At 49.5% G+C, this 25,936-nt stretch overlaps 1 protein-coding gene across 4 annotated transcripts in view; it reads left to right on the top strand.

Moving 5' to 3' along the window:
- ANK1 (ankyrin 1) overlaps positions 1 to 25,936 on the top strand; it is a 238,814-nt gene that overhangs the window by 192,444 nt on the left and 20,434 nt on the right. For all 4 annotated transcript variants that reach the window (XM_043454010.1, XM_043454013.1, XM_043454011.1 and 1 more), the window contains exons 29-38: positions 19 to 230; positions 730 to 934; positions 1,200 to 1,296; positions 1,565 to 1,793; positions 3,173 to 3,298; positions 3,618 to 3,737; positions 4,968 to 5,046; positions 5,287 to 5,361; positions 9,193 to 9,324; positions 11,026 to 11,172. In XM_043454010.1, coding sequence (XP_043309945.1) covers positions 19 to 230; positions 730 to 934; positions 1,200 to 1,296; positions 1,565 to 1,793; positions 3,173 to 3,298; positions 3,618 to 3,737; positions 4,968 to 5,046; positions 5,287 to 5,361; positions 9,193 to 9,324; positions 11,026 to 11,172 — 1,422 coding nt within the window. The remainder of the gene's footprint in view (positions 1 to 18; positions 231 to 729; positions 935 to 1,199; positions 1,297 to 1,564; positions 1,794 to 3,172; positions 3,299 to 3,617; positions 3,738 to 4,967; positions 5,047 to 5,286; positions 5,362 to 9,192; positions 9,325 to 11,025; positions 11,173 to 25,936) is intronic.

Genomic DNA, 25,936 nt, shown 5'->3' with positions numbered 1-25,936 from the left:
GTGTGCGTGTGCTTGCAGAACTGGGGAGCCTGGAGGAGCTGGAGAAGAAGCGCGTCTGCCGCATCGTCACCACCGACTTCCCCCTGTACTTCGTGATCATGTCGCGGCTCTACCAGGACTACGACACCATCGGCCCCGAGGGCGGCTCTCTGACGAGCAAGCTGGTGCCCCTGGTGCAGGCCACCTTCCCCGAGAACGCGGTCACCAAGAGGGTGAAGCTGGCCCTGCAGGTGATGCACGCAGCCTCTCTGCCTGCTGGGGCCCCGTCAACCTGGACCGGGTTCAAGGCATCAGGGCCCTTGGAGATAGCCTTCATCCTTGCACATGGCCTTTGTCCCCAGGACATCTCTAACTGTTGGTCCACTGCCTAAAAAATCCCGTGAGAGCTCTGACCTTAAGCTCAGAAGAGAGTTGGGTGGCTGGGATAGGGCAGACGCTCCGTTAAGTTGCAGGAAACCCTAGATGACGTGTTTAAACCGCCGGGTCAGCATTGAGGGGCAGCCATGTGGCTCCCTGGATAGGTGCCTGATGCTGAGCAAGGCCCCGGGGAGTGGGGAGCAGCAGGGAAACGGGGGTTGGGGCTCAGACAGGGGAGTTGGGCAGGACATCAGCAGGAAACCCTCCCCAGCCCCCAGGAGACCTTTGCACCTGCCAGGACAGCAGCTCTTGTCCCCGCCCATGGGCCCCTCAGCTGCTCCGGGCTGAGCTTCCCCCTTGGGCACCTCGCAGGCCCAGCCTGTACCTGATGAGCTGGTCACCAAACTACTGGGCAACCAGGCCACATTCAGCCCCATCGTCACCGTGGAGCCAAGGCGCCGGAAGTTCCACCGCCCCATTGGCCTCCGCATCCCGCTGCCCCCGTCCTGGATGGACAACCCCCGGGACAGCGGGGAGGGGGACACCACCAGCCTGCGGCTGCTCTGCAGCGTCATCGGTGAGGGGCGTCCCTCGGAGACGGGAGGGCATGGAGCTGGGGAGTGATGAGGCCCTCGGAGGGATGGGGGGCTGCCTCCAGGTAGAGTCGCCCTGTCCCTGAAGAGCCCCCGGACCCCAGAGGAGGGGGTCCTCCCTGAGGGGGAGGAGGTCACGGGGAGCAGGGTGGTGGGGGTGGGGGGCTGGGATCAGGGCCTCAGCCAGGTGTGCATGCCCCGCGTCGGCCTCTGGAGATGGTCCCCCAGCCCTGTCTACGCCTGTGGCAGGGGGTACCGACCAGGCCCAGTGGGAGGACATCACGGGGACCACCAAGCTCGTCTATGCCAACGAGTGCGCCACCTTCACCACCAACGTCTCTGCCAGGTGAGATCCCGCCCCGTGGCCTGACCCCGCGGCCCCCGGGCCCTGCGCGAGGGGGGCGGCTGTCCCCGGGGGTGGCCGTGCTCAGGCTGACCTTGTAAGCCCGAGGGTCCTCCGCTGTCCCTCCCCTTCTCCACCTGAAAGCGCCACCCCCACCCCCACCGGGGCTGTCTGAGTGGCCACCGCCCTGCTCACAGGCCATCCTGGTGGATGGAGGGGACGCTCCTGCCCCGGACGCTTAGGGACAGGCTCAAGGCTGCCCTCCTTGCAGGTTCTGGCTGTCGGACTGCCCCCGGACGGCTGAAGCCGTGAACTTTGCCACCCAGCTATACAAGGAGCTGACCGCGGTGCCCTACATGGCCAAGTTTGTCATTTTCGCCAAGATGAACGACCCCCGGGAAGGTCGTCTGCGATGCTACTGCATGACGGACGACAAGGTGGACAAGACCCTGGAGCAGCATGAGAACTTCGTGGAGGTGGCCCGGAGCAGGGACATCGAGGTAGGGGCTGGGCCCCCCTCCGCCGGGCTCCTGCCTCGAGGGGAGACGGCACCTCCAGGGCCGCGGGTCGGTTGGGGGGGAGGTGGCACTGGAACCCCAAGCCGTCAGGAGGGTGGCCTCTGCAGAGGGGCTCCTGGACATGTCCCTCTTGAAAAGCATCCTTGGGGGGCCGCCCCAAAGCTGAGAACACCGCCCTGCGTGTCTCAGGGAGGCAGCAGGCTGTCCGCCCAGTGGTACTAAGAGCTGACGTTCATTAACATTCTCACCTCCCAGATGCTATCAAAAGTGCTTGAGGGACTTCGCTGGTGGTCCAGTGGTTACGACATCACCTTCCAATGCCGGGGGCATGGGTTCAATCCCTGGTCAGGGACTGAGATCCCACATGCCTCACAGCCCAGAATCCAAAACATGAAACTGAAGAGATATTATAACAGATTCAATAAAGACTTTAAAAACAGTTCACATCAAAGACAAAAAAATCTTTAAAATTTTTTTAAAAAATAGAAAAAAAAAAGACTCAAGTGACATCATCTCCCCTGATTCTTGCAACAGGGTGTCCTTTTCTTATCACCAGTTTACAGATGAGGAAACCGAGGCTGGGAGAGGTTAGGTAACCTGCCCAAGGTCACACAGCTAAGTTAACGGTAGAGAAAGGACTTGTCCTACTCTCTCTGCCCCACCAGGGTTTGGGCAGTGCCCAGACCGGGAAGCAGGGGAGAGCTTGGGCAAACGGGAGGCGAAGCGAAGTGCGGGCCTTGGTGTGAGCCTGTCACCCATTCTGGAGTCCTCACTCGGGTTAAGCTGTGTAACAAGCCAGGACCTTGCCCAGGGTCTGGCCTCAGAGGCTGTCCTGAGCCTTCGAGGGGTTCTGATGGGCCAGAAGGAGGAGCCCAAGGCTGGGACCTGCCTCAAATGCTGTTTGGGGCACTAACCAGGCAAAGGATTGTGTTTCTTTGGGCCTCAGTTTCCTCATCTGTCAAATGGGTTCCTGGTAACTTCTCAGTTTTATATACATAGTAGGGATCGTTATGCCATGGGTGAGATTAAAATACCGCGTGGCCTTTCTGGCACTCGCATAAATGAAACACTGTTGGATGGGTGTTAAAAGAGAGAAATGCTTTCTGGAGCCATATTATGATCTGCTAGTGGAGTTCTGGAGTCCTTTGATAAGCAGCGGCAATCAACCACACAGGGAGATGTGGAAAGTTCTGCTTAATATAAAAAACCCTTTGAAGTAAAGAAGTATCTGCCGTGACCTTTCCAAAACCCTCCATGGGGCTTCCCAGGGCACAGCCTCTGGGCTCGTGGGGAGGGAGAGACCGGGGCTGACAAGGGGGCCAGGTGTCTGCGTGTTCCCATCTGCTCCCTCTCTCCCACAGGTTTTGGAGGGCATGCCCCTCTTCGCCGAGCTCTCGGGGAACCTGGTTCCCGTCAAGAAGGCCGCTCAGCAACGGAGTTTCCTCTTCCAGTCCTTCCGGGAAAACCGGTTGGCCATTCCCGTCAAGGTGCGCCCTCCTCTAGCCCACCCCTCACTCGGGTCTAGAAGTTCGGGAGGCAGAGGTTCCAGAGCCGGCCGGGCTGGTGGCCGGGGTTGGGGAGGCAGAGGATCCAGAGCCCGCTGGGCTGGTGGCCGGGGTCGGGGAGGTGGGTGTCCTCTGAGCTGGCCGGGCTGGTGGCTGGGGTTGGGGAGGCAGAGAGCCCAGAGCCGGCTGGGCTGGTGGCCAGGCTTGGGAGGGGGGTGTCCTCTGAGCCAGCCGGGCTAGTGGCCGGGCTGGGCGGGGCGAGGGCAGCCCCCGACCCTCCATTCTGTGTGACTGAGTCCAGGTGAGGGACAGCAGTCGGGAGCCAGCAGGGTCCTTGTCCTTCCTGCGAAAGGCGATGAAGTACGAGGACACGCAGCACATTCTCTGTCACCTGAACATCACCATGCCGCCCTGCACCAAGGTGAGCGCCCCGCCGGGGCCCTCGGCCAACAGATGGCCCGAGATGCGCCCCCCTCCCCACCCTCCAGGGTGGAGAAAGGCCCTGGGCTCTCCTCTGACACAGGCTGTGGCCCAGTCCTTCCTGCAAAGCTCAGGAGCAAACGTCAGGGTGCAAGGGTGACACCCCGAGGCCCCGAGCTCCCCAGGACGCCCCCTCCGGGAAGTTGGAAGGCGAGGCCTGAGAACCAGATGGCTGGTGGTTCACAGCAGGGCTTCTTTGGAGCCTCTTTCTCCTGAACTTGCTCAGGGGCCAGGCCTCCCCAGAGAAGGGAAGCCTGGTGTCTTAGCCCAGTGCTTGCCCCGGGCTCTGAGCTCAGCGGAGGCATGAGGACTGAGTGTCACCAGCCAGGGAGCACCAGGCTGCCCCAGGGATGGAGGGACCGCCTCCGTTGTGTTGGTGACTCCTGGTGTTTTTATCGTCAACCTTTCATGCCCAACTAGACAAGCAAGGCCACGTCCAGACTTCGAGGCTGGTTTTCTTTCCTGACTAAAGACGAGGGGGAGCCGACTTCTTTTGCACCAGAGGGGCTCCCGAAGCCTTGAACAAGCACCCCTGCTGCTTTGCCACAGCGCCAGCATGCAAAGGCTTGGGCACAGGTCTTTTGAGAAAGGAATTCAGAAAGAAAAGCTCGTTGTTTTTTTTTTTTTTTTTAAGAATGCAAACCCCAGCTCCACCGATTACTGTCTGAGCGGCCTTGGGTGGGTTGTTCCAGCCTCTGGGCTGGTGACTTGGGAAGAATGATGGTACCTGCCTTAGGCAGCTCTGACCACCAGGCAGGGCCTGGCATGTGATTAGGGCTGTGTGAGCTTATTATTGGGCTTCCCCAGCGGCTCAGTGGTAAAGAAGCCGCCTGCAAGTCAGGAGACGCTGGTTCCATCCCTGAGTCTGGAAGACCCCCTGGACGAGGGCACAGCAACCCACTCCAGTATTCTTGCCTGGAGAATGCCATGGACAGAGGAGCCTGGTGGGCTACAGACCATGGGGTCGCAAAGAGGCGGACATGACTGAAGCGACCTCGCACGCACGCACGAGCTTATTATTATCACTAGAAAAGAAGCACGTGAACCTCATCGACTCCTTCTCGCCCGCCCCCGCCCCTGTGCCATACACAGCCTGTGCGTCCTGGGGCTGCCCGTCGCCAGGGCGTCCTCCCCGCACCCACAGCGCCCCCTCCTGGTCTCTCTCCTGCAGGGCAGCGGAGCCGACGAGCGGAGGAGGACGCTGACGCCGCTGGCCCTGAGATACAGCCTTCTCAGCGAGTCCACAACGGGTACACACTTCTCTGCGCTCACTCCCTTCCCCCGGGGCGGCGAGGGAGGTCGTGTCGCCGGGAGCCCCCCGAGCGGACACCATCGGCTCAGCCCTCGGCGGGGGTCTCCACCGACCCTCTCAGGCTCAGCCGCCAGTTGGGGGGACACGGAGCGTGACCTGAGCGCTCTCGAGGACCCCCGCCCATGCCGGGCGGCTCTGTGTCCTGCCAAGGCTGCTAAACAGAATGCTCTTTCCCCAGGTTTCCTCAGTGGCACAGACCGGGCCGACATGAAGATGACGCTCATATCAGATCACCTGGGCCTCAGCTGGGCCGGTGAGTCAGGAATCGGGGCGAAAGAGCAGGTTGCCTGTCCACAGCCTGCGCTGTCAGCGTTTCTACGCCTCTTCCCACCATCCTCTGTGCATCTGATCCGGGGCTGTCTCTGATGGGGCTGTTGCCCAGACAGCGCCTTTGGGTACCAGGGGAGGCGGGCCCCCTCCCTCCCCCACTTCTCTCTAGTTTTCCTCTTGAGAAACTCTGACATTATAGGAGACCTTAGGGTGGATCCAGTCTGCCCATTTTACAGATGGGGAGGCTGAGATCCCACTAACAAGGGTGACTTTGGTTGTGCAGCGAGTTATTGATAGAGCCCTGAAAAGGCCAGCAAACCAAGGACACACAAGCAAACACAAAATGCATGTCCTGACTGCCTGCCCACCGCTCCCTACACCACACACGTCATCTGTCCTGCAGGCTGGCTTTGTTAGGAGGGAAGACAAGGGCAAAAGCACTTTGCTGCCGCTTCTTGGTTTTGTGAGTGTGGATGTTTGTGTGTGTGTTGTGTATGTGGTGAGTGTGTGTGTTGTGTATGTGGTGTGTGTGTCTGATGTGTGTGTGTGGTGTATATGTGTTGCATATGTGTCCTGTCTGTGTTGCATATGTGTTGTGTGTGTCTGGTTTGTTGAGTGTGTATATGTGGTATGTGTATGCAGCGTGTGTTTGTGTGTGTTGTATATGTGCTATGTGTGTTTGTGGTATGTGACTGTGTGTGAGGTGTGTAGTGTGTGTGGTGTGTGAGTGTGTGTATGTGTGTATGTGTGGTGTGTGTGTATGTGATGTATATGTGATGTGTATGTGTTGTGTGTATGTGTTGTGTATGTGGTGTGTTGTGTACATGCTGTGTGTGTCTGGCTTGTGAGTGTGTATGTGGTATGTGGTGTATGTGGTGTGTGTTGTGTACATATTGTGTGTGTCTGGTTTGTGAGTGTGTATGTGGTGTGTGCATTTGTGGTACGTGCATGTGTGTGTTGTGTGTATGTGATGTGTATGTGGTGTGTGTGTTGTGTTGTGTGTACATGGTGTGTTGTCTATTTGGTGTGTTACGTATGTGTTGTGTGTATGCATTGTGTTACGTGGAGTGTTGTGTATGTGGTGTGTGTGTATGTGGTGTGTATGTGGTGTGGTGTGTATGTGGTGTATGTGGTGTGCTGTGTATGTGGTATGTGAATGTGTATGTGGTGTGTGTGTGGCATGGTGTGTGTGTTGTGTGTACACAGAGTGTTGTGTGTGTGGTGTGTGTGGTGTGTTGTGTATGTGGTATGTGAATGTGTATGTGGTGTGTGTGGTGTGTTGTGTGTACACGCTGTGTTGTCTATGTGGTGTGTGTGTATGTGGTGTGTATGTGGTGTGGTGTGTATGTGGTGTATGTGGTGTGCTGTGTATGTGGGTATGTGAATGTGTATGTGGTGTATGTGTGGCATGGTGTGTGTGTTGTGTGTACACAGAGTGTTGTGTATGTGGTGTGTGTGTATGTGGTGTGTTGTGTGTGTGGTGTGTGTGGTGTGTGTATATGTGGTGTGTTGTGTATGTGGTGTGTATGTGGTATGTTGTGTGTGTGTTGTGTATGTGGTGTGTGTGTATGTGGTGTGTTGTGTATGTGGTGTATGTGGTGTGTTGTGTATGTGGTATGTGAATGTGTATGTGGTGTGTGTGTGGCATGGTGTGTGTGTTGTGTGTACACAGAGTGTTGTGTATGTGGTGTGTGTGTGGCATGGTGTGTGTGTTGTGTGTACACAGAGTGTTGTGTGTGTGGTGTGTGTGTATGTGGTGTGTTGTGTGTGTGGTGTGTGTGTATGTGGTGTGTTGTGTATGTGGTGTGTATGTGGTATGTTGTGTGTGTGTTGTGTATGTGGTGTGTGTGTATGTGGTGTGTTGTGTGTGTTGTGTGTGTGGTGTGTTGTGTATGTGGTATGTGAATGTGTATGTGGTGTGTGTGTGGCATGGTGTGTGTGTTGTGTGTACACAGAGTGTTGTGTATGTGGTGTGTTGTGTGTGTTGTGTGTGTGGTGTGTGTGTATGTGGTGTTTTGTGTATGTGGTGTGTATGTGGTATGTTGTGTATGTGTTGTGTATGTGTTGTGTTGTGTATGTGGTGTGTTATGTATGTGTTGTGTGCATGCGTTGTGTTACATGGAGTGTTGTGTATGTCGTGTGTTGTGTGTGTGGTGTGTTGTGTATGTGGTATGTGAATGTGTATGTGGTGTGTGTGTGGCATGGTGTGTGTGTTGTGTGTACACAGAGTGTTGTGTGTGTGGTGTGTGTGTATGTGTTGTGTATGTGGTGTGTTGTGTATGTGGTGTATGTGGTGTGCTGTGTATGTGGGTATGTGAATGTGTATGTGGTGTGTGTGTGGCATGGTGTGTGTGTTGTGTGTACACAGAGTGTTGTGTATGTGGTTTGTGTGTATGGGTGTTGTGTGTGTGGTGTGTGTGGTGTGTGTGTATGGCTCGCTCGTGAATGTATGTGGTGTGTGTGTGGCATGGGTGTGTGTTTTGTGTTACACAGAGTGTTGTGTGTGTGGTGTGTTGTGTGTGTGGTGGTGTTGGTGTGTGTGTATGTTGTGTATGTGATGTGCTGTGTATGTGGTATGTGGAATTGTGTATGTGGTGTGTGTGGCATGTGGTGTGTTGTGTGTACAAGATGTTGTGTATGTGGTGTGTGTGTATTGTGTGTTGTGTGTGTGGTGGTGTGGTGGTTGTGTTATTGTGCATGTGGAATGTGTATGTGGTGTGTGTGTGGCATGGTGTGTGTGTTGTGTGTACCACAGAGTGTTGTGTGTGGTGTGTTGTGTGTGTGGTGTGTGTGTGTGTTGTGTATGTGGTGTATGTGTGTTGCGTGTATTGTGGGATATGTGAATTGTGTATGTGGTGTGTTGTGTGGCATGGTGTGTGTGTTGTGTGTACACAGTGTTGTGTATGTGGTGTGTGTATGTGGTGTGTTGTGTATGTGGTGTATGTGGTGTGCTGTGTATGTGGGTATGTGAATGTGTATGTGGTGTGTGTGTTGTGTGTACACAGTGTTGTGTGTGTGGTGTGTTGTGTGTGTGGTGTGTGTGGTGTGTTGTGTATGTGGTGTATGTGGTGTGCTGTGTATGTGGGTATGTGAATGTGTATGTGGTGTGTGTGTGGCATGGTGTGTGTGTTGTGTGTACACAGAGTGTTGTGTGTGTGGTGTGTGTGGCACACGCACATTCTGGTTCTCACCATCACTTTCCACGCTGGTCTTCCTCATCCCTGAAATGAGACTCAGACTGTGCTCTCATCTAAAGCACCTGCGAGAAACAGCCGTGAAGGCAGCGGGAGAGGAAGCGCTCGCGTTCTGCGATGGGGCCTTGCATCTAGATGGGGACTTGTATTCCCATTTTAAATGTAAACAGCGCCTTTCCCTGAAGAAACACAAATACACAGATGCGTTTCCATGACGACTGCTTCCCGAGGGGAGGGCGGCTGCGTTTGCCTCACCGTCAGTGCCGAGGGCATCTGCCGTTCAGCCCTCCCCCTGGACCCCAGCCGGTCCTGGGACCTTCCGGGGCTCAGCCTCATCATCTGTATTCCACGTGATGACAGCAAGAGCGTTCATTCATTCATTCAGTCAGTCCTTATTACCCTCCTGTGATCACGCCTCCTCCTGGCGCATTTCCTGGGGATACCACGGGGCAGGTGTCACCTTACACTAGGCATCCTTGGGAAGAAGGCTCCAAGTCCACAGGGGACTTTTCTCTATCTCAGGGTGCCTCTCGGGGTACCCCTCGGGGCGCCCCGCTCCACACGTGGGCTCGGGGCTGGCTCCAGCTGGTCTCACACTGCTCTTGGTTCCTTGCATGCAGAGCTGGCCCGGGAACTGCAGTTCAGCGTGGACGACATCAACAGGATCCGCGTGGAGAACCCCAACTCCTTGCTGGAGCAGAGCGTGGCCTTGCTGAACCTCTGGGTCACCCGTGAAGGCCAAGACGCCAAGAGTCAGTACCAGGGCGGGGGCGCAGCTGGGACCCTTCTCTCCCCAAAGCCTATGCCAGGAGCTCACCAAGCAGTTCACCCCTCTCAGGGTGCTGTTGACCTTTGGAACCAATCTCTTCTGCACATTCTGTCTCTCACACACACATACACAAGTGCACACACACGCATGCACACACCTCTGAGGGTCCCTGGTCTTCTGGGCAATCCTGCCAGGAGGGCACATCAGAACCTTGGCCATGACCTCTTCCCATTCTCAGGATGTTTGCACTTGCACCAGGACCCTTAAAAGACCGCATCTGTATAGGGTGTGTGCCTCTTGGTTGAATTTCTCAAATGAGGACTGTCCCCTCAGGACAGGACAGAGCCCAGCCAGATGTAGTCCTTGTTCTCCCAGGATTTTCTTCAACCTGGAGGGAAGATGTGACTCACTCTTTTCAGCTCCTTCTCAACCACATTCCTGAACACAAACACTAAGAGGAAATTGAGTGTTTACATTTGCATCTCAAATCAACTGGCAAGGACCAAAGATTTCCAAAGGACAGAATCCAATTCTTCTCCCTCTCATTTTCTTGGAGTATTCCTCCTGTTATTGTTTAGCTGTTTAGTCGCTAAGTTGTCTCCAACTCTCTGCAACCCCATGGACCGTAGCCCGCCAGGCTCCTCTGTCCGTGGGACTTCCCAGGCAAGAATACTGGAGTGGGTTGCCGTTCCCTTCTCCAGGGGATCTTCCTGACTCAATGTCTCCTGCATTGGCAGGTGGACTCTCTACTGCTGAGCCACCAGGGAAGCCCCAGTATTCCTTTTGGGTTACAAAAAAAGAGAAAGAAACAGTCTTTCCATGCCTTGAAATTCACCACTGTTAGGGTTTGGAAAAGATCTGTTAAAGGATACAAAACACAGGCCTCCCTCACTTTACTGTGCTTCAAAGATACTGCATTTCCCTCCCAAATTCATCAGATCTGTTGGTGCCAATTTCCAGCAGCATCTGCTCACTTTGTGTCTGTCACATTTGGGGAATTCTCTCAGCGTTTCACATTTTCTCATGATGACTGCATTTGTTGCGCTGATCTGTGATCAGAGTCCTTATGTGACTATGAAGACTCAATGAAGCCTCAGAGGAGAGTTTGCGTTTTTTAGCCATAAAATACCTTTAAGATATGTACCTTGTTTTTTTCCTAGACATAATGCTATTGCACACTTAATAGACTCAAGTGTAGTGTAAATGTAACTTTCATATGCACTGTGTATCAGTTTCTCAGTGGTGTCTGACTCTTTGGGACCCCACAGACTGAAGCCCTCCAGGCCCCTCCCTCCATGGAATTCTCCAGGCAAGAATACTAGAGTGGGTTGCCATTCCCTTTTCCAGGGGATCTTCCCGACCCAGGAATCGAACCCGGGTCTCCTGCATTGCGGGCAGTTTCTTTACCATCTGAGCCACCAGGGAAGCCCCTGGAAAATAAAAAAAATTGGTTTCTCCTTCTTACTGGCTTTATTGCACAGTCTGGACGGAAACTGCATCATCTCCAGGTCTGTCTGACTTCTCCTAGAGGTAGTTTGTTTGGACTTTTAGAAAAGAGGGGGCCTGCAATTCCCCCCAGCCACCCACCGACACACACTCGAGAGTTCAGAGCCGCGCAGGCGGCCCACATGGCCCGCGATGGGTAGCGGCCCGCGAGCGCCCTCTTCCTCCTCTCTGCCCGCAGTGGAGAACCTGTACGCCGCCCTGCGGAACATCGACCGCGGCGAGATCGTGAACATGCTGGAGGGCTCGGGCAGACAGGGCCGCAGCCTCAAGCCCGACCGCCGGCCCGCCGACCGGGACTACTCGTCGTCCCCCTCCCAGATGAATGGTGAGTGTCCCCCGGACGTGGGCTGGCGGGCCGAGCCGCCGCCTGACCCTCCCTGGAACCTTCTCGCCCGGTGGCCGGAGGTCAGTCTCCCTCTGGATGGGCGGTGGTGAGAGCAGAAATGATGGGGGTCCCGGGGCGGCGCGGGGGGGGGGGTCGGGCAGCAGGATGGGAGGGGCGGCCGCCGCCCCCACTCCGCTCCCCTCCCCTGCTTGCTGCGCCTTCAACGCTGCGCAGACCCACCTGCGACCCCGGTCTGAGGGAACGAGGTTCTGGCGCAGGTCGGGTGGGGACCAGCGGGGAGGTGTCCTCGAGCCCTCGGGCTACCTCTTGTCTGGGGCTAAGCGGGCTCTTTCCTTCGAGCCGGTTTCTGCTTTTGTCTCCCTTTTTTCCTCGCCCCATCCCTTCCCCATCTCTTGTTTCTTTGCGGTTTGGCCTGGCACGGAGCCCCGCCCCCTCCGGTTACCCCCGCTCCACGGAGGCCTGACCTTTGCCCCCAGCACCCCCTCTGTGGCCTTTAGGACACCTTCCTTGCAGCAGAGGACGAGCCGTGTGGGGAGCAGGGCCCAGACCCCTATTCCCCTTCATCTGCGTCTCTAATCAGAGCGCAGAGAGGCAGGCGGGGAGCCTCATCCTGCTGGTATGGTGGGAGCTGGGGCCCTTCCTTTCCTCTTGATTCCACCTGCTGGTCCATCAGCCTCTTCTTTAAAATCCACAAGTTGGATCAGAGACCTGAGGTTCCTTACAGGCCTTGAGAAACAATTTGGTTCTGGGGCCCGGCTTTCCGGGTGCAGGGTATGCCCCCCACCCTACCCCTCCAGCTTCACCACCCACCTCCCCCCACTCCTAGGTCACCAGCCATACCGGCCACCCCCACGTGCATGCCCCCATGCAGGCCCCTGTGGCCCGAGCTTGTGAGAGAGTGGGGGCAGGGGGCAGGGGCCTCCCCAGTGAACGCCGCACCCCTCACACTGGTCTCTCTTCCCGAAACCTGGTGTCCAGCGCCCCCAGGCACAGGGCTCCTTGGGTGACTGCGTCCTGCGGCCTTCCCCTTCTGCCCCTGACCTCATCTGGGCTGCTGGGCTGCTCTTGCCCGCATGGCCTGTCTTCACTGCCTCACCCGGGCGGCCAGTGTTCAGGGCCCTCAGCCTCCCCAGATGCTTTTCCTGAGGACCCTGGCCTGCCCTGGGGGTGGCTACCCTTCCGGCCGGGGCCTGTGTGCAAGCTCCGGGCTGTCCCCGGGGAGGAGGCGCGCTCTCAGCCCCAGCGTCCAGGGCTCCCAGGCCAGCCTGCTTCCAGCCCCTTGGGGGACTGGCTGGACATGACCGGGACTGCTAAGCAACCAACTAGCTTTCACAGGACGGAGGGAGGGTGGCGGAGAAACGCTGCAAACTGGAGGAAATCAAGAGATTTTTTTCCCCTTTTTTAACGAGATAACCAGTCACTTGGTTGGGTTTATTAACAGACACCCAGAGTTGGTTCAGTCAAGGCAAGGCAGCAAGTTTTGGGGGGTTTGTTCCCCAAATCTATGGACACTGGGCACATAGAATTATATGAGGATAAACAAGGCAATTACAACAATTAAAATCCTGTCAAGAGGACAGATCCCACGCCAAATGTTCGTATCACAGTAAAAAAAAGTTTTTTTAAGGGCAGTTACGTACCTGAGTATTTATGAATGTCTCTTCTGGCCCTGGAGACTCTAAAGCCAAAGCAGAGTTCTAACCCCGATGGGCCTGGCCTCTGTGCCCCGTGACTGTGGAACGGCAGTCCAGTTGGGCCGCTCATTTGGCAAACGTTCTTTGAACACTTGCCACCCGCCAGAGGTTGATCTAAGTCAGTTCTCAAAGAGACCCCGAAAGGAGCAAAGCCCCAAACTCTGCCTTCATGAAGCTTGCCTTCTGTTGGGACAGGCAAACAAAAATTTATGGAAGTGAGTTAGATAACGTGCTAGCGGGGTGATGGGGGGAAAGAATTGGAGGCAAGCAAGGTTGGCGTGTGGGATTGAGGGGTTAGATAGTGGGGTGGGAGTGGGTAGCACGTGAACAGAGGCTGGAGGGAGAGGCGGGGTAGGCGTGTAAACTGGGGAGAGAGTGCCCAGACCAGCAATCTGGGCAGGGGCCCGAGCAGGTGGGCCTGCGGCGCCCGCCGAGCACGGAGGGGCCGCGGGAGGCCGGCTCCTCCAGGCCGTCCTGGGGATGCTGGTTTTACTAGGAGGGCAATGGAGACCCGTGACTGGTCTGGAGCAGAAGAGTCTCGAGATCTGACTGGTGGACCAGGGGCCCTCACCGCTTTGATTGCAGACACAGTCTGAATGCTTCTGTGCTTCCTGGCCGCTCTGCCGCCTGTCAGCCCTTCCGAACCCCTCGTCCCGCGGGTGTCCCGGCAGACGCAGGCCGTGTGCCCTGCGTGCTCGCTCCCGCCAGGCCGGAGCAGACACTCGGAAGTCCGCTTGGTCCATCCTGTCCTTTCGGGGCACCAGAGCTGGCTTCTGTGTGTTTTTCCTGCCTTCTGCCTTCCTGTCCCGGGAAGACCATGCCCTTCTGGCCTGGAGAGGAGGAGCAGGAGGGATCAGAGGTGGAAGAGCAGGCAGACGGCTGCCCCCTGCACTTCCTCTGACTTTCTGTCCCGGGCCAGCTTGGCCCTCACGCTGATGGCCACGGCATCCCTTGCTTCCTTTGTGCTTTCCCTGCCCTCTGCTCGTCTGAGCCTTCCTCGGCCACTGTGGGCACTCAGGGCAGTGATTGGTTGCTCTGTGGTTTCAGGAAAATAGGAACCTGAGGTCTCTCGTCCTTCCTTCCTGGCTCTTCTTGCTGGGTTTGTCTGGACTGGCCGGGGCAGAAGGGCCAGTTTGCTTCTCCTATAGAGGAGGGAACTACCCCAGACCCTGGGAATAAATTTGAAGGAAAAAAAAATTGCCCATAGAGCAAAAACAAGAAACAAAAAATCGTGTTCCTAAAAATAAAACAGATTTCTCATATGAAAGGGAAAGATGGACATCTCACATCCCCTTCAGTCAACTCTGTTTGGTTTCATAGGTTGGATACAACGTCTACTTGGAAATATAATATGTCTCATTTCTCTCAACTCTTAGCAGAACTAGTGAAGTGTGGTTTCTGTCTGAGGTCAGGTTGTCTGTCCACCCCTTGTTGAGTCTACTGCTGACATCAAACTATTAGGGTCATTGTTATGTCTGGGTTAACAGAGACCCCAGGTGACAGCTGAGATAAGGAGGGGCTGGAATCAGGAGGTGGGTACTCCTGGATTGCTCTGCCCCAAGGCTGTGTGTTTGGTTGCCTATTACCTGATTTCCCCAAAATGCGACCCCTAGGGGACAGCTCTAGACAGAGGGATGGGCTGGTGACCCAGGTATGGTAGGGCCACGAGAGACTGCTCCAGAGACAGGCACTCCTGAATCTCAACCAGAGAACTCGGCCAACCTTCCTGCGCTCCGGTCCACCCAGACCTTGTGTGATAGTCCTCGCTGAGCATGGCCCCTGCTTAGTAGGAATCCCCACTCCACTGAGTATGGCCACCTACAGCCTCAGATCCATGCTTGTGGGGGTAGGGGGGGTCAGTGGAGTCTTCTGGAGACTTGAGAGGGGGCAGGGAGCATAGCCCCCAGACCCTGCCATCAGGGGAGGGGCTCCAGGATAAACACAAAGCAGAAAGAAGTCCTGAGGAAGGGTGTGCATGAGTTCTCTTTGTGGACACACTTTCATTTGGGTGAAATTCCATTCATGTGAACCCCAGGAAGTTTCAAGGTGGTAAAGTCACCAAGAATGAGACTCAGGCATACTGTGACTGGCAGAGTTATTACCCTCTCTCACCCTTAATCAAATCTTACTGAGATTCCCAGGAGTGATAGAATGTTTATCCAACCATATTTGAGGAGCGATCTGAGATGCAGTCCACTGCTGGCTAAGATAAGGCAACAAGGACTGAACATATCCTGCTTAAAACAAGCAAAAAATGGACAAGCTCTATGAAACGGCAGTTTTCAAGACACTGACATCAGGCAGTAAAGGTCATATGAAACGTGGAAAATAAATGAGGTGAACCCTACAATTGCCTGTATTATTGCCTCGAAAGAGTTTCTAAGTCATGGTGGAAGGAAGAGATATCCAGAAGAGCCCCTGGTTAAGGAGAAGTTGCTGGCAGTCCAAGGAGATCAGGGCAGCTGGAATTCCCTAGAGAGACAGCTGCACAGAGGCAGCACTCTGGAGCGCTTCAGAAGGTCCCCCACAAATTTTGGTTGATTATTTATTAATCATCTATTTGCAACAGTCAGACTGATTGTTCACAGACATTGCATAGGGAACACAGAGTGGTCCTTCTCAATAATGGAGAATGATTAGCCATAGATTGATCAATGCTCCCACCTAATTAACCTTGAAAGCAAAACTCAAGAGGATCAAACTGTTTCCAAGTAACTCAATGACATAACAGAACAAAGCTCAAGAATCATCTGTTGTTGTTTGATGCTAAGTCATGTCCGACTCTTCACGACCCCACAGACTGGCTCCTCTGTCCTCCACTATGTCCTGGAGTTTGCTGAAATTTGTGTCCATTGAGTCAGTGATGCTGTCTAACCATTTCATCCTCTGCTGCTCCCTTCTCCTCCTGCCTTCAATCTTTCCCAGCATCAGGGGCTTTTCCAATGAGTCAGCGCTTCACATCAAGTGGCCAAAATATTGGAGCTTCAGCTTCAACAACAGTCTTCCCAATGAATACTCAAGGCTGATTTCCTTTAGGATTGACTGACTTGCTGTCCTTGCAGTCCAAGGGATTCTAAAGAATTGTTACAGGAATACAAGATATCCAGCACCCAACAAGATAAAAGTCACAGTGTCTGACATCCACATAGTCCAATTAAAGATTCTCAGACACACATTCAAAGAGGCAGGGAAACAAAACCCATAATGAGGAGAAAAATCAGTCAATCAAAACTGATGCAGATGTTAGAATTAGTAGACAAGAATGGTAAAACAGTTATTATAACTATTTCAGATGTTCCAAAAGTCAAGTAGAAACTTGGGAAATGTTTTTTAAAGACCCAAACCAATCCTCTAGAGAGAAACTACAAGATATAGGTTGAAAAATACACTGAATTAAATTTCATTAAAGAAGAAAAGTGAACTTGGCCACATAGTAATAGAAACTCTCCAAAATGAAACTCAAGAACAACAACAACAAAATCTTTAAAAGCATCGGTGAGCTATGGGGCAATTTCAAGTGACCTAATATTTGTGAAATTAGTTTCCAACAGAGAAAGGGGCTGGAAAAGTATTTGAAGAATTAATGGTCCAGAATTTTCCAAGTTGACAAAAACAATAATTACACAGATCCAAGAAGTTCCGTTAACCACATGAAATGTGAAGTCTACTATACCAAGGCACATTTTCAACAAATTAGTCAGAACCAGTGATAAAGTTTTTAAAGTAGCCAAAGGTGGGGGGAAAGATGCATCATATACGGAGATAAAGATAAGGATATATCAAATTTCTCACTGGAAACAATGGATAAGACCGCAGAGCAATATCTTTAAAGTAGAACACATCTTTAAAGTAGAACATCTCTAAAGTAACCTACAATTCTATACCCAGCAAAAATAACTTCCACAAAATGAAAGCAAATAAAGACTTGTCCAGACATACAAAAGCAAAAGGAATTCATCAACAGGAAGTGACTGCTACAAGCAATTTTTTTTTTCATAAAACGTCTTTCAGGCCAAAAGAAAAATGACACCAGAAAGAAATATGGATTTACCTGAAGGAATGAACAGTGCCAAAAATGTTAACTATAAGGATAATACATAATTTTCTCATTATTTAAATCTTTTTAAAAGATAACTTTCACACAAAATAATATAATGTGTTTATAACATATATAAAAGTAAAATGTATTACAATGATGGTACAAAAGTCGAAAAAGTTGAGAGAGAAAAACGGAAGTATATTATTGTAACGCTCTTATACTATATGCAAAGTGTTATAATATCACTTAAAAGTAGACTGGGGTAGTTTAATGACGTATGCGAGAAGTCCTAAAGCAACTGCTGAAGTACTCAAAGAATCGTAGCTAATAAGCCATCCAAAGAGATAAAATGGAAAGTTTTCAATTAACACAAAAGAAGGCAGAAAGAGGGCTTCCCTGGTGGCTCAGTGGTAAAGAACCCACCTGCCCGTGCAGGAGAGACGGGTTTGATGCGTGATCCGGGAAGATCCCACATGCTGTGGAGCTACTAAGCCCGCGTGCCACAACCCCTGAGGCTGTACTCTGGAGCCGGGAAGCTGCAACTACTGAGCCCAAGCACCCTAGAGCCCGTGCTCTGCAACCAGGGAAGGCGCTGCGCTGAGAAGCCCATGCACCACAACTAGAGAAGGACTTGTGCAGCGAAGACCTAGCGCAGCCAAAAATAAATACTAAAATTATTACTTTTTTTTAAAAAAGGCACAAAGAAAGGGAAAAGAGAACAAAAAACTGATGGGACAGAAGTAGAAATTAACAAATGATAGATTTAAACCTAACCATATTAATAATCTCATTATTGTAAATGATCTTAAAAAAACCCCAAAAGGCAGATATAAAGGTAAATGTCAACTATCTACTGCCTACAGGAAATGTCTTTAAGTATAAAAACACGACCTCCTTAAAAGTCACAGGGTGAAGATAAACTATGCTAACGTGAATCAAAAGAAAACTGAAGTGACTGTCGTAATATCAAATAAGTAGATTTCAGAACAAAGACTGTTACCAGGGATAAAGAAAATACTTTCATAAGGATAAGTAGTCCATCAAGAGGGCATCACAGTCTTAAATGTTGATGCACCAGTAACATAGCTTTAAAATACATGAGCACAATCTGAGAAAACCACAGTGAGGAATAGGCAGCATCACAGTTAGAGTGGGAGATTTCAATACCCCCATCTTGCTAATTGATAGAACAAGTAGAAAAAGGAGTACCCAAACGGATTTGAACAACAGTCATTCACCTTGACCTGATTGACATTTATAGAACATTCCACCCAATGACAGAAGAATATACACTCTTTTTCAATTGTGCCTGGATCAAACCGACATAGACCATATTCTCAACCAGAGGTCCCCGACCCCTGGGCCACAGTCCACCTGTTAGGAACAGCAGGTCTGAGTGGTGGGCGAGTGAGCGAAGCCTCATCTGTAATTACAGCTCTTCTCAACACTTGCATCACTGCCGGGGCTCCATCTCCTGTCAGAGTGACCATGGTGTTTGATTCTCAATAAATCGAGCACAATAAATGTAATGCGCTTGAATCATCCTGAAATCATCTCCTGCACCTGGTTTATGAAAAAAATTGTCTTCCACAAAACTGGCCCCTGGTGCCAAAAACATTGGAGACCATTGTCCTAGACTATAAAGCAAGTCTTGATAAATATCAAAGAATTTAAGTCATTCAAAGTATATTCTCTGACCACAGTAAATTAAATCACAAGACAATAACCAAAAGATACGTAGGAACTCTCAGACATTTGGGAGCTAAATAATACACTTCTAAGTTACCCGTGGGTCAAAGAAGAGAGCAAAAGGGAAATTAGAGTATTTTGAATGGAATGAAAATGAAAACACGAAATGTCAAAATGTATGGGATGCCAGCAGAGCAGTACTAGGGAGAAATTTACAGCACTAAACATCCACGTTAAACAAGAGGAAAGTTCTCAAGTCAGTTACCTGAGCTTTGTAATATATTAAGATATTCTAAAAAGAACAAATTAAACCCAAAGTAAGCAGAAGGAAGATAATAAAGATCAAAGCAGAAATTGATGAAACTAAAAACAGAAGGCACTAAAGAAAATCATTAAAACCAAAAACTGGTTCTTTGAAATGATCAATAAATTGATAAGCATCCAGTCAGACTGATCATGAAAGAGAAGAAAAGAACTACCAATATCAAGAATAAGAGGTAATATCAGTAAAGATTCTATAGGAAGCAAGAGGATGATAATATTATGACAATTTTATTCCAATAAATTTGAAAGCATAAGTGAGATTAACAAAGTTCTTGGAAAATACAAACTATCAAAGCTCACATAGTAAGAAAGAGATACTCTGAATATATTAAAGAAATCAAATGTATAATTTAAAACATTCCTACCAATTTGTAGGTTGGTGCAGCCACTATGGAAAATAGTATGAAGGTTTCTCAAAAAACTAGTTGCCATGTGATCCTGCAACCCTAGTCCTGGGTGTATATCCAAACAAAATTATTATTTGAAGATGCATGCACCCTAATGTTCACTGAAGCACTATTTACAGTTGTCGAGACATGGAAACAACCTGTCCATCAACAGATGAATGGATAAAGAGGATGTGGTACACATACACCATGGAATATTACTCAGCCAATAAAAAGAATGAAATAATGCCACTTGCAGCAACGTGGATGGACCTAGAGATTATCATACGAAGTGAAGTAAGTCAGACAGAGAAAGACAACTACCATGTCATGTCACTTATATGTGGACTCTAAAATATGACACAGATGAACTTATCTATGAAGCAGAAACAGATTCACAGACATAGAGCAGATTTGTGGTTGCCAAGGGGGAGGGGAGCTGGGGGAAGGATGGATTGGGAGTTTGGGATCAGCAAATGCCAGCCATTATATACAGGATGAATAAGCAACAAGGTCCGACTGTATAGCACAGGGAACTATATTCAAATCCTGTGATAAAACAGAACGGCAAAGAATATGACAAATATATATATATAACTGAATCACTTTGCTGCACATTGAGGATTAAGACAACATTGTAAATCAACAATACTTCGATAAAACAAATTAATAAAAAAAAGAAAACATTCCCACCAAGAAAACTCCAAGCCTAGACGACTTCACTGGCAAATGCTACCAAGCATTAAGGAAGAAATAACTCACTCAGACAATTTTAAAGGACGTAATATTTCCCAGCTCATTCTCTGAGGGCCACTTGACATTTTTGGTTAAAAAGAAAAGGAAAGAAAGAAAACCATTTACAGAAAAACTACAGACCAATAAGGAGTGAGCATTTATGCAGAAACTCTAAATTTTAGCAAATCCAAATCCAACACTATATAAAAGGACAGTGCATCATGATCAAGTGGGGTTCATCTAAGGAATGCAAAATAGTTGAATATTCAAAAATAAATCAGCATCTGGTTTTGCATGTAAGGAGCGTGGATGTCACCACAGCATGCTGACAACAAGTAAAAAGCTAAACAGTTTGAAAAATCAGTAACTCTTCTAGAATCTGTAGAAGTGAGGGCTTAGGGCAAATTACTATCCTCCAAATCAGACAGTCTGATCGGTGAATATGAAGATTAGCAATTTACTGGAGCAGATACCTAAAGGCATCTACAAAAAAACCGGGAGCTAACATTACACTTGATGATGAAAGACTGAGTGCTTTCCTCCCACATTCAGTAACAAGACAATCATGTCTGCTCCTCCTGCTGCTGCTTTTTTTTTTTTTTTTTTAATATTTGGCTGCACCTGGTCTTAGGGCGCTCAGGTCTTCAGTCTTCCTTGCAGTGTGTGGGATCTCGTAGTTGCAGCATGCGATATCTTGTTCCCTGACCAGGAATGGAACCCCAGCCCCCTGCACTGGGAGCGCGGTGTCTTAGCCACTGGACCACCAGGGACGTCCCACTACCCCTGCTTCCGTTCAGGACTGTCCTTGAGGTGCCACTGGTACAATAAGGCAAGTAAGAGAAATAAAAGGCAGCTAGATTGGAGAGGAAGAAGTAAACTGTCCTTGTTCACGGACAACATGATATATATAAAAATCCGATGGAATCTAACAAATGAGTTTGGTGAGGTTGCAGGATACAATTTCAGTATATAAGAAAATCAATTGAATCCTATATACCATCAGTGGAAAAGTACCAACTGAAATTGAAAAAAGAATAGCCTTTACAGTAGCATTGAAAAAATAGAAATACTTGGAGGTGAATCTGATAAAAGATGTGAAAGATATACACTGAAAACTACAAAACATTGCTGAGAGAAATTAAAGACCTGAGCAAACTCCGGGAGATAGTGGAGGACAGAGGAGCCTGGTGTGCTGCAGTCCATGGAGTTGCAAAGAGTCGGATATGACTCAGCAGCTGAGCAACAACAAATAAATGGAGAGATACACTGTGTCATGGGTCAGAAGACTCAATACTGTTGTTAGTTCTCCCTGAAGTGATCTAAATATATGATGCAGCCCAGTCAAAATCCCAGTAGGCTTTTTTGTGAAAAGTGACAAAGTTGTTCTAAAATTTATATGGAAAAGACCTCAGTTCAGTTCAGTTCAGTTGCTCAGTCGTGTCTGACTCTTTGTGACCCCATGAATCGTAGCACGCCAGGCCTCCCTGTCCCTCACCAACTCCCGGAGTTTACTCAAACTCATGCCCATCGAGTCAGTGATGCCATCCAGCCATCTCATCCTCTGTTGTCCCCTTCTCCTCCTGCCCCCAATCCTTCCCAGCATCAGGGTCTTTTCCAATGAGTCAGCTCTTCACATGAAGTGGCCAAAGTATTGGAGTTTCAGCTTCAGCATCAGTCCTTCCAATGAACACCCAGGACTGATCTCCTTTAGGATGGACTGGTTGGATCTCCTTGCAGTCCAAGGGACTCTCAAGAGTCTTCTCCAACACCACAGTTCAAAAGCATCAATTTTTCAGTGCTCAGCTTTCTTCACAGTCCAACTCTCACATCCATACATGACCACTGGAAAAACCATAGCCTTGACCAGACGGACCTTTGTTGACAAAGTAATGTCTCTGCTTTTTAATATGCTAACCAGGTTGGTCATAACTTTCCTTCCAAGGAGTAAGCGTCTTTTAATTTCATGGCTGCAGTCACCATCTGCAGTGATTTTGGAGCCCCCCAAAATAAAATCTGACACTGTTTCCATTGTTTCCCCATCTATTTGCCATGAAGTGATGGGACCAGAGGCCATGATCTTAGTTTTCTGAATGTTGAGCTTTAAGCCAACTTTTTCACTCTTCTCTTTCACTTTCATCAAGAGGCTTTTCAGTTCCTCTTCACTTTCTGCCATAAGGGTGGTGTCATCTGCATATCTGAGGTTAATGATATTTCTCCCTGCAATCTTAATTCCAGCTTGTGCTTCTTCCAGCCCAGCATTTCTTATGATGTACTCTGCATCTAAGTTAAATAAGCAGGGTGACAATATACAGCCTTCACGTACTCCTTTTCCTATTTGGAACCAGTCTGTTGTTCCATGTCCAGTTCTAACTGTTGCTTCCTGACCTGAATATAGCTTTCTCAAGAGGCAGGTCAGATGGTCTGGTATTCCCATCTCTTTCAGAATTTTCCACAGTTAATTGTGATCCAAACAGTCAAAGGCTTTGGCATAGTCAATAAAGCAGAAATAGATGTTTTTCTGGAACTCTCTTGCTTTTTCGATGATCCAGCGGATGTTGGCAATTTGATCTCTGGTTCCTCTGCCTTTTCTAAAACCAGCTTGAACATCTGGAAGTTCACAGTTCACATATTGCTGAAGCCTGGCTTGGAAAATTTTGAGCATTACTTTACTAGTGTGTGAGATGAGTGCAATTATGCAGTAGTTTGACCATTCTTTGGGATTGCCTTTCTTTGGGATTGGAATGAAAACTGACCTTTTCCAGTCCTGTGGCCACTGCTGATTTTTCCAAATTTGCTGTCATATTGAGTGCAGCACTTTCACAGCATCATCTTTCAGGATTTGAAATAACTCAGCTGGAATTCCATCACTTCCACTAGCTTTGTTTGTAGTGATGCTTTCTAAGGCCCATTTGACTTCACATTCTAGGATGTCTGGCTCTAGGTGAGTGATCACACCATCGTGATTATGTGGGTCGTGAAGACCTTTTTTGTACAGTTCTTCTGTTTATTAATATCTTCTTAATATCTTCTGCTTCTGTTAGGTCCATACCATTTCTGTCCTTTATGGAACCCATCTTTGCATGAAATGTTCCCTTGGTATCTCTCATTTATCTAGGAAAAGACCTAGAACATCCAAAACAACTTTGAAAAAGGACAAAGTTGAAGGATTTACACTGACTTCAAGAGATGGCAACCCACTCCAGTACTCTTGCTTGAAAAATCCCATGGACACAGAAGCCTGGGGGGTGTAGTCCATGGAGTCACAAGAGTTAGACTCGACTTGGTGACTGAACAAGAAGATATATTACAAAGCTACAGTGACCAATGCAATGTGGTATTGCCATAAAGATAGATAAGTCAGTGAGTCCAGACACAGAACCACACATATAGGAACAACTGATATTCAGCAAAGGTGCAAAGACAATTCAGTGGATCATTGTTACCACATATTGTGCAGGAGCAATTGGCTATTTATATGCAGAAATAAACTTCGATTCATACCTTACATCATATACAAAAATTAAATCAAAGTGGATCATAGATTAAATGTAAAACCTGAAACTATAAGACCTCTTGATTAAAACATAAGGGAAAAAAAACCTTTGATTGGATAAGGCAAAGATCTCTTATATGCGATACCAAAAAGCAAAAGAACAAATCAACAAGTTGGACTTCATCAAATACTTCTGGCCTTCAAAATGCACTACAAAAAATTGGAAAAAAAAAACCAAGCTACTGGTTGGGAGAAAGTATTGGCAAATAATCATCTGATATAGGACTTGTATCCACAATATATAAAGAACTCTCAAAACTCAATAATAACAACCCAAGCTTTAGGATGAGCAGAAGATTTTAACTTAACCAAGAAGATAGATGGCAAACAAGCAGACGAAAAGATGCTCAGCATCATTAGTCATCAGGGAAATACAAATTAAAACTATTGATATAAGGAGGTACACTACACATCTGTAAGAAGAGCTAGAGTGAAAAAGACTGACCATACGAAATGTCAAGGAGGATACGGAGAACCTGGGATCCCCATGCACTGCTGGTGGGAATGTAAATGGGACTGTCACTTTGCAAAAAACTTTGGTTGTTTCTTTAAAAGTTAAAGATATCCCTACAGTGTGACCTAGCCATTCAGCAAAAAACAATGGATGAATTGTCAATACATGCAACAACATGGATGAAATTAAGCTGAGTAAAAAAAAAAAAAAGAGAGACACAGAGATTCCACACTGTATTGCTCCATTTAGATAAAATTCTGGCAAATGAAACTAATGCACAGCGACAGGAAGCAGATCAGTGGTTACCTGGGAGCAGGGTGGTGGAAGGAAGGACTGATACGAGGCCTGAGGAAACCTTTCAGGGGTGATGAACGGCCCCCTCGTCACTGTGCTGGTGGTTTGTTTCATGGGTGTTTCCCTGTGTCCGAAATTATCAGAGTATCTACTTTAAATGCATGCATTTAGGGCTTCCTCCGTGGCTCACGGAGTGATAAAGAGTCCATCTGCCAACTTAGGGGACACAGGTTCAATCCCCGGTCCAGGAAGATCCCACTTGCCGCAGAGCGGCTATGCCCGTGTGCCGTAACTACTGAGCGTTTGCTCTACAGCCTGGGAGCTGCAATTCCCGAGCTCACATGCCTCAGCTGCCCAAGCCTGCACACCCTGGAGCCCGTGCTCCACAAGAAGAGAAGCCAGCACAATGAGAAGCCCCCGCACGGTAACTAGAGAGTAATCCCCATCGCCACAACTAGAGAAGAGGCTTCACAGCAACAAAGACCCAGCACAGCCAAATAAATTATGTATATAATGTGCATTTATCATGTGCCAACTGTACCTCCATGAAGCTGTCTTTAAAATACTGTATTGGCGAAATTTAGAACCACTCTGTGTCCATCCATCGAGTTGCTGAATCTCTCCTTTCCTCATCTATAAGGTGGGAGTAATGTTGTGACAAATAAAATTAACACATTGGATACATTTTCATGAGAGAGAACACAATCAGTAATGGTAATAACGGAATATGCTTTCAAGAATAATAACAAGAAGAAAACTAATTACATGATTCTTAAACGGCCTGCTCACCTCTACCTGCAGAGATTTCTGTGGAGGGTTGGAAGGCCGTGGCCCTGGTTTCCGAGTTCGGTCATAATCTCACATGTGATGACTTGGTGTCACTATCATGGGAGGCTCCGACGCACGCGTGTCCCCCACCCTCCGCTTTGTCCCTCCCAGTTTGGCCAGAGCTGGGGGTCTCCCTTGGTCCCTGTCACCGCACAGCCCTCCCGCCAGCCCACACCACCCCCAGACATCATGGTTTCTTCCTCCCTCTCCTAATTTGGGAACGCAAAACCACGTAGATGTGTAGGAGTCTTGTAGATGAGACAGGAGGAAGGCTCCCGTGGGAGATTACGAGAGTCAAGCACGTAGCTCGGTTGCCCGCCACCTTGCACACCTGTCCTTGTTCGCCATTGCCGTTTCATGACTTATGGGCGAAGTCATCCATCCTGGCTCCCGCATCCCTCCCGTATCTGAAGGCTCCGCCCTGGGACAGACTCCTTGTCCACAGAGTGGACAGTCCCGGGAACCAGCCTGGGAGATTGTGGGGTAGGTTCAGAGATGGAGGATCTAGGTGAGCTGGAGTCGTTGGGAAAACGTCGTGAAAGAAAGAGGACAAAGAGAACCTATCCGTGTGTGCATGTGTGTGTGCACGCATGCGCATGTGTGTGCACGTGTGCGTGTGTGTCTGCCTGTGTGTTTATTGTCCCCAACCCTTTGGCACGTAGGATACCTGACATGGAAGCAGACCTCAGTGTGTGTTTGGGAGAAGTGAGTGCATGAGGACAGTGAGCTCTGTCAGAAGTCTGGCAG

This window comes from Cervus canadensis, chromosome 31 (genome assembly GCF_019320065.1).
Source record: "Cervus canadensis isolate Bull #8, Minnesota chromosome 31, ASM1932006v1, whole genome shotgun sequence".
In the NCBI taxonomy this organism is placed as follows: Eukaryota; Metazoa; Chordata; class Mammalia; order Artiodactyla; family Cervidae; genus Cervus; species Cervus canadensis.
This window is presented reverse-complemented; position numbering and strand designations above follow the sequence as displayed.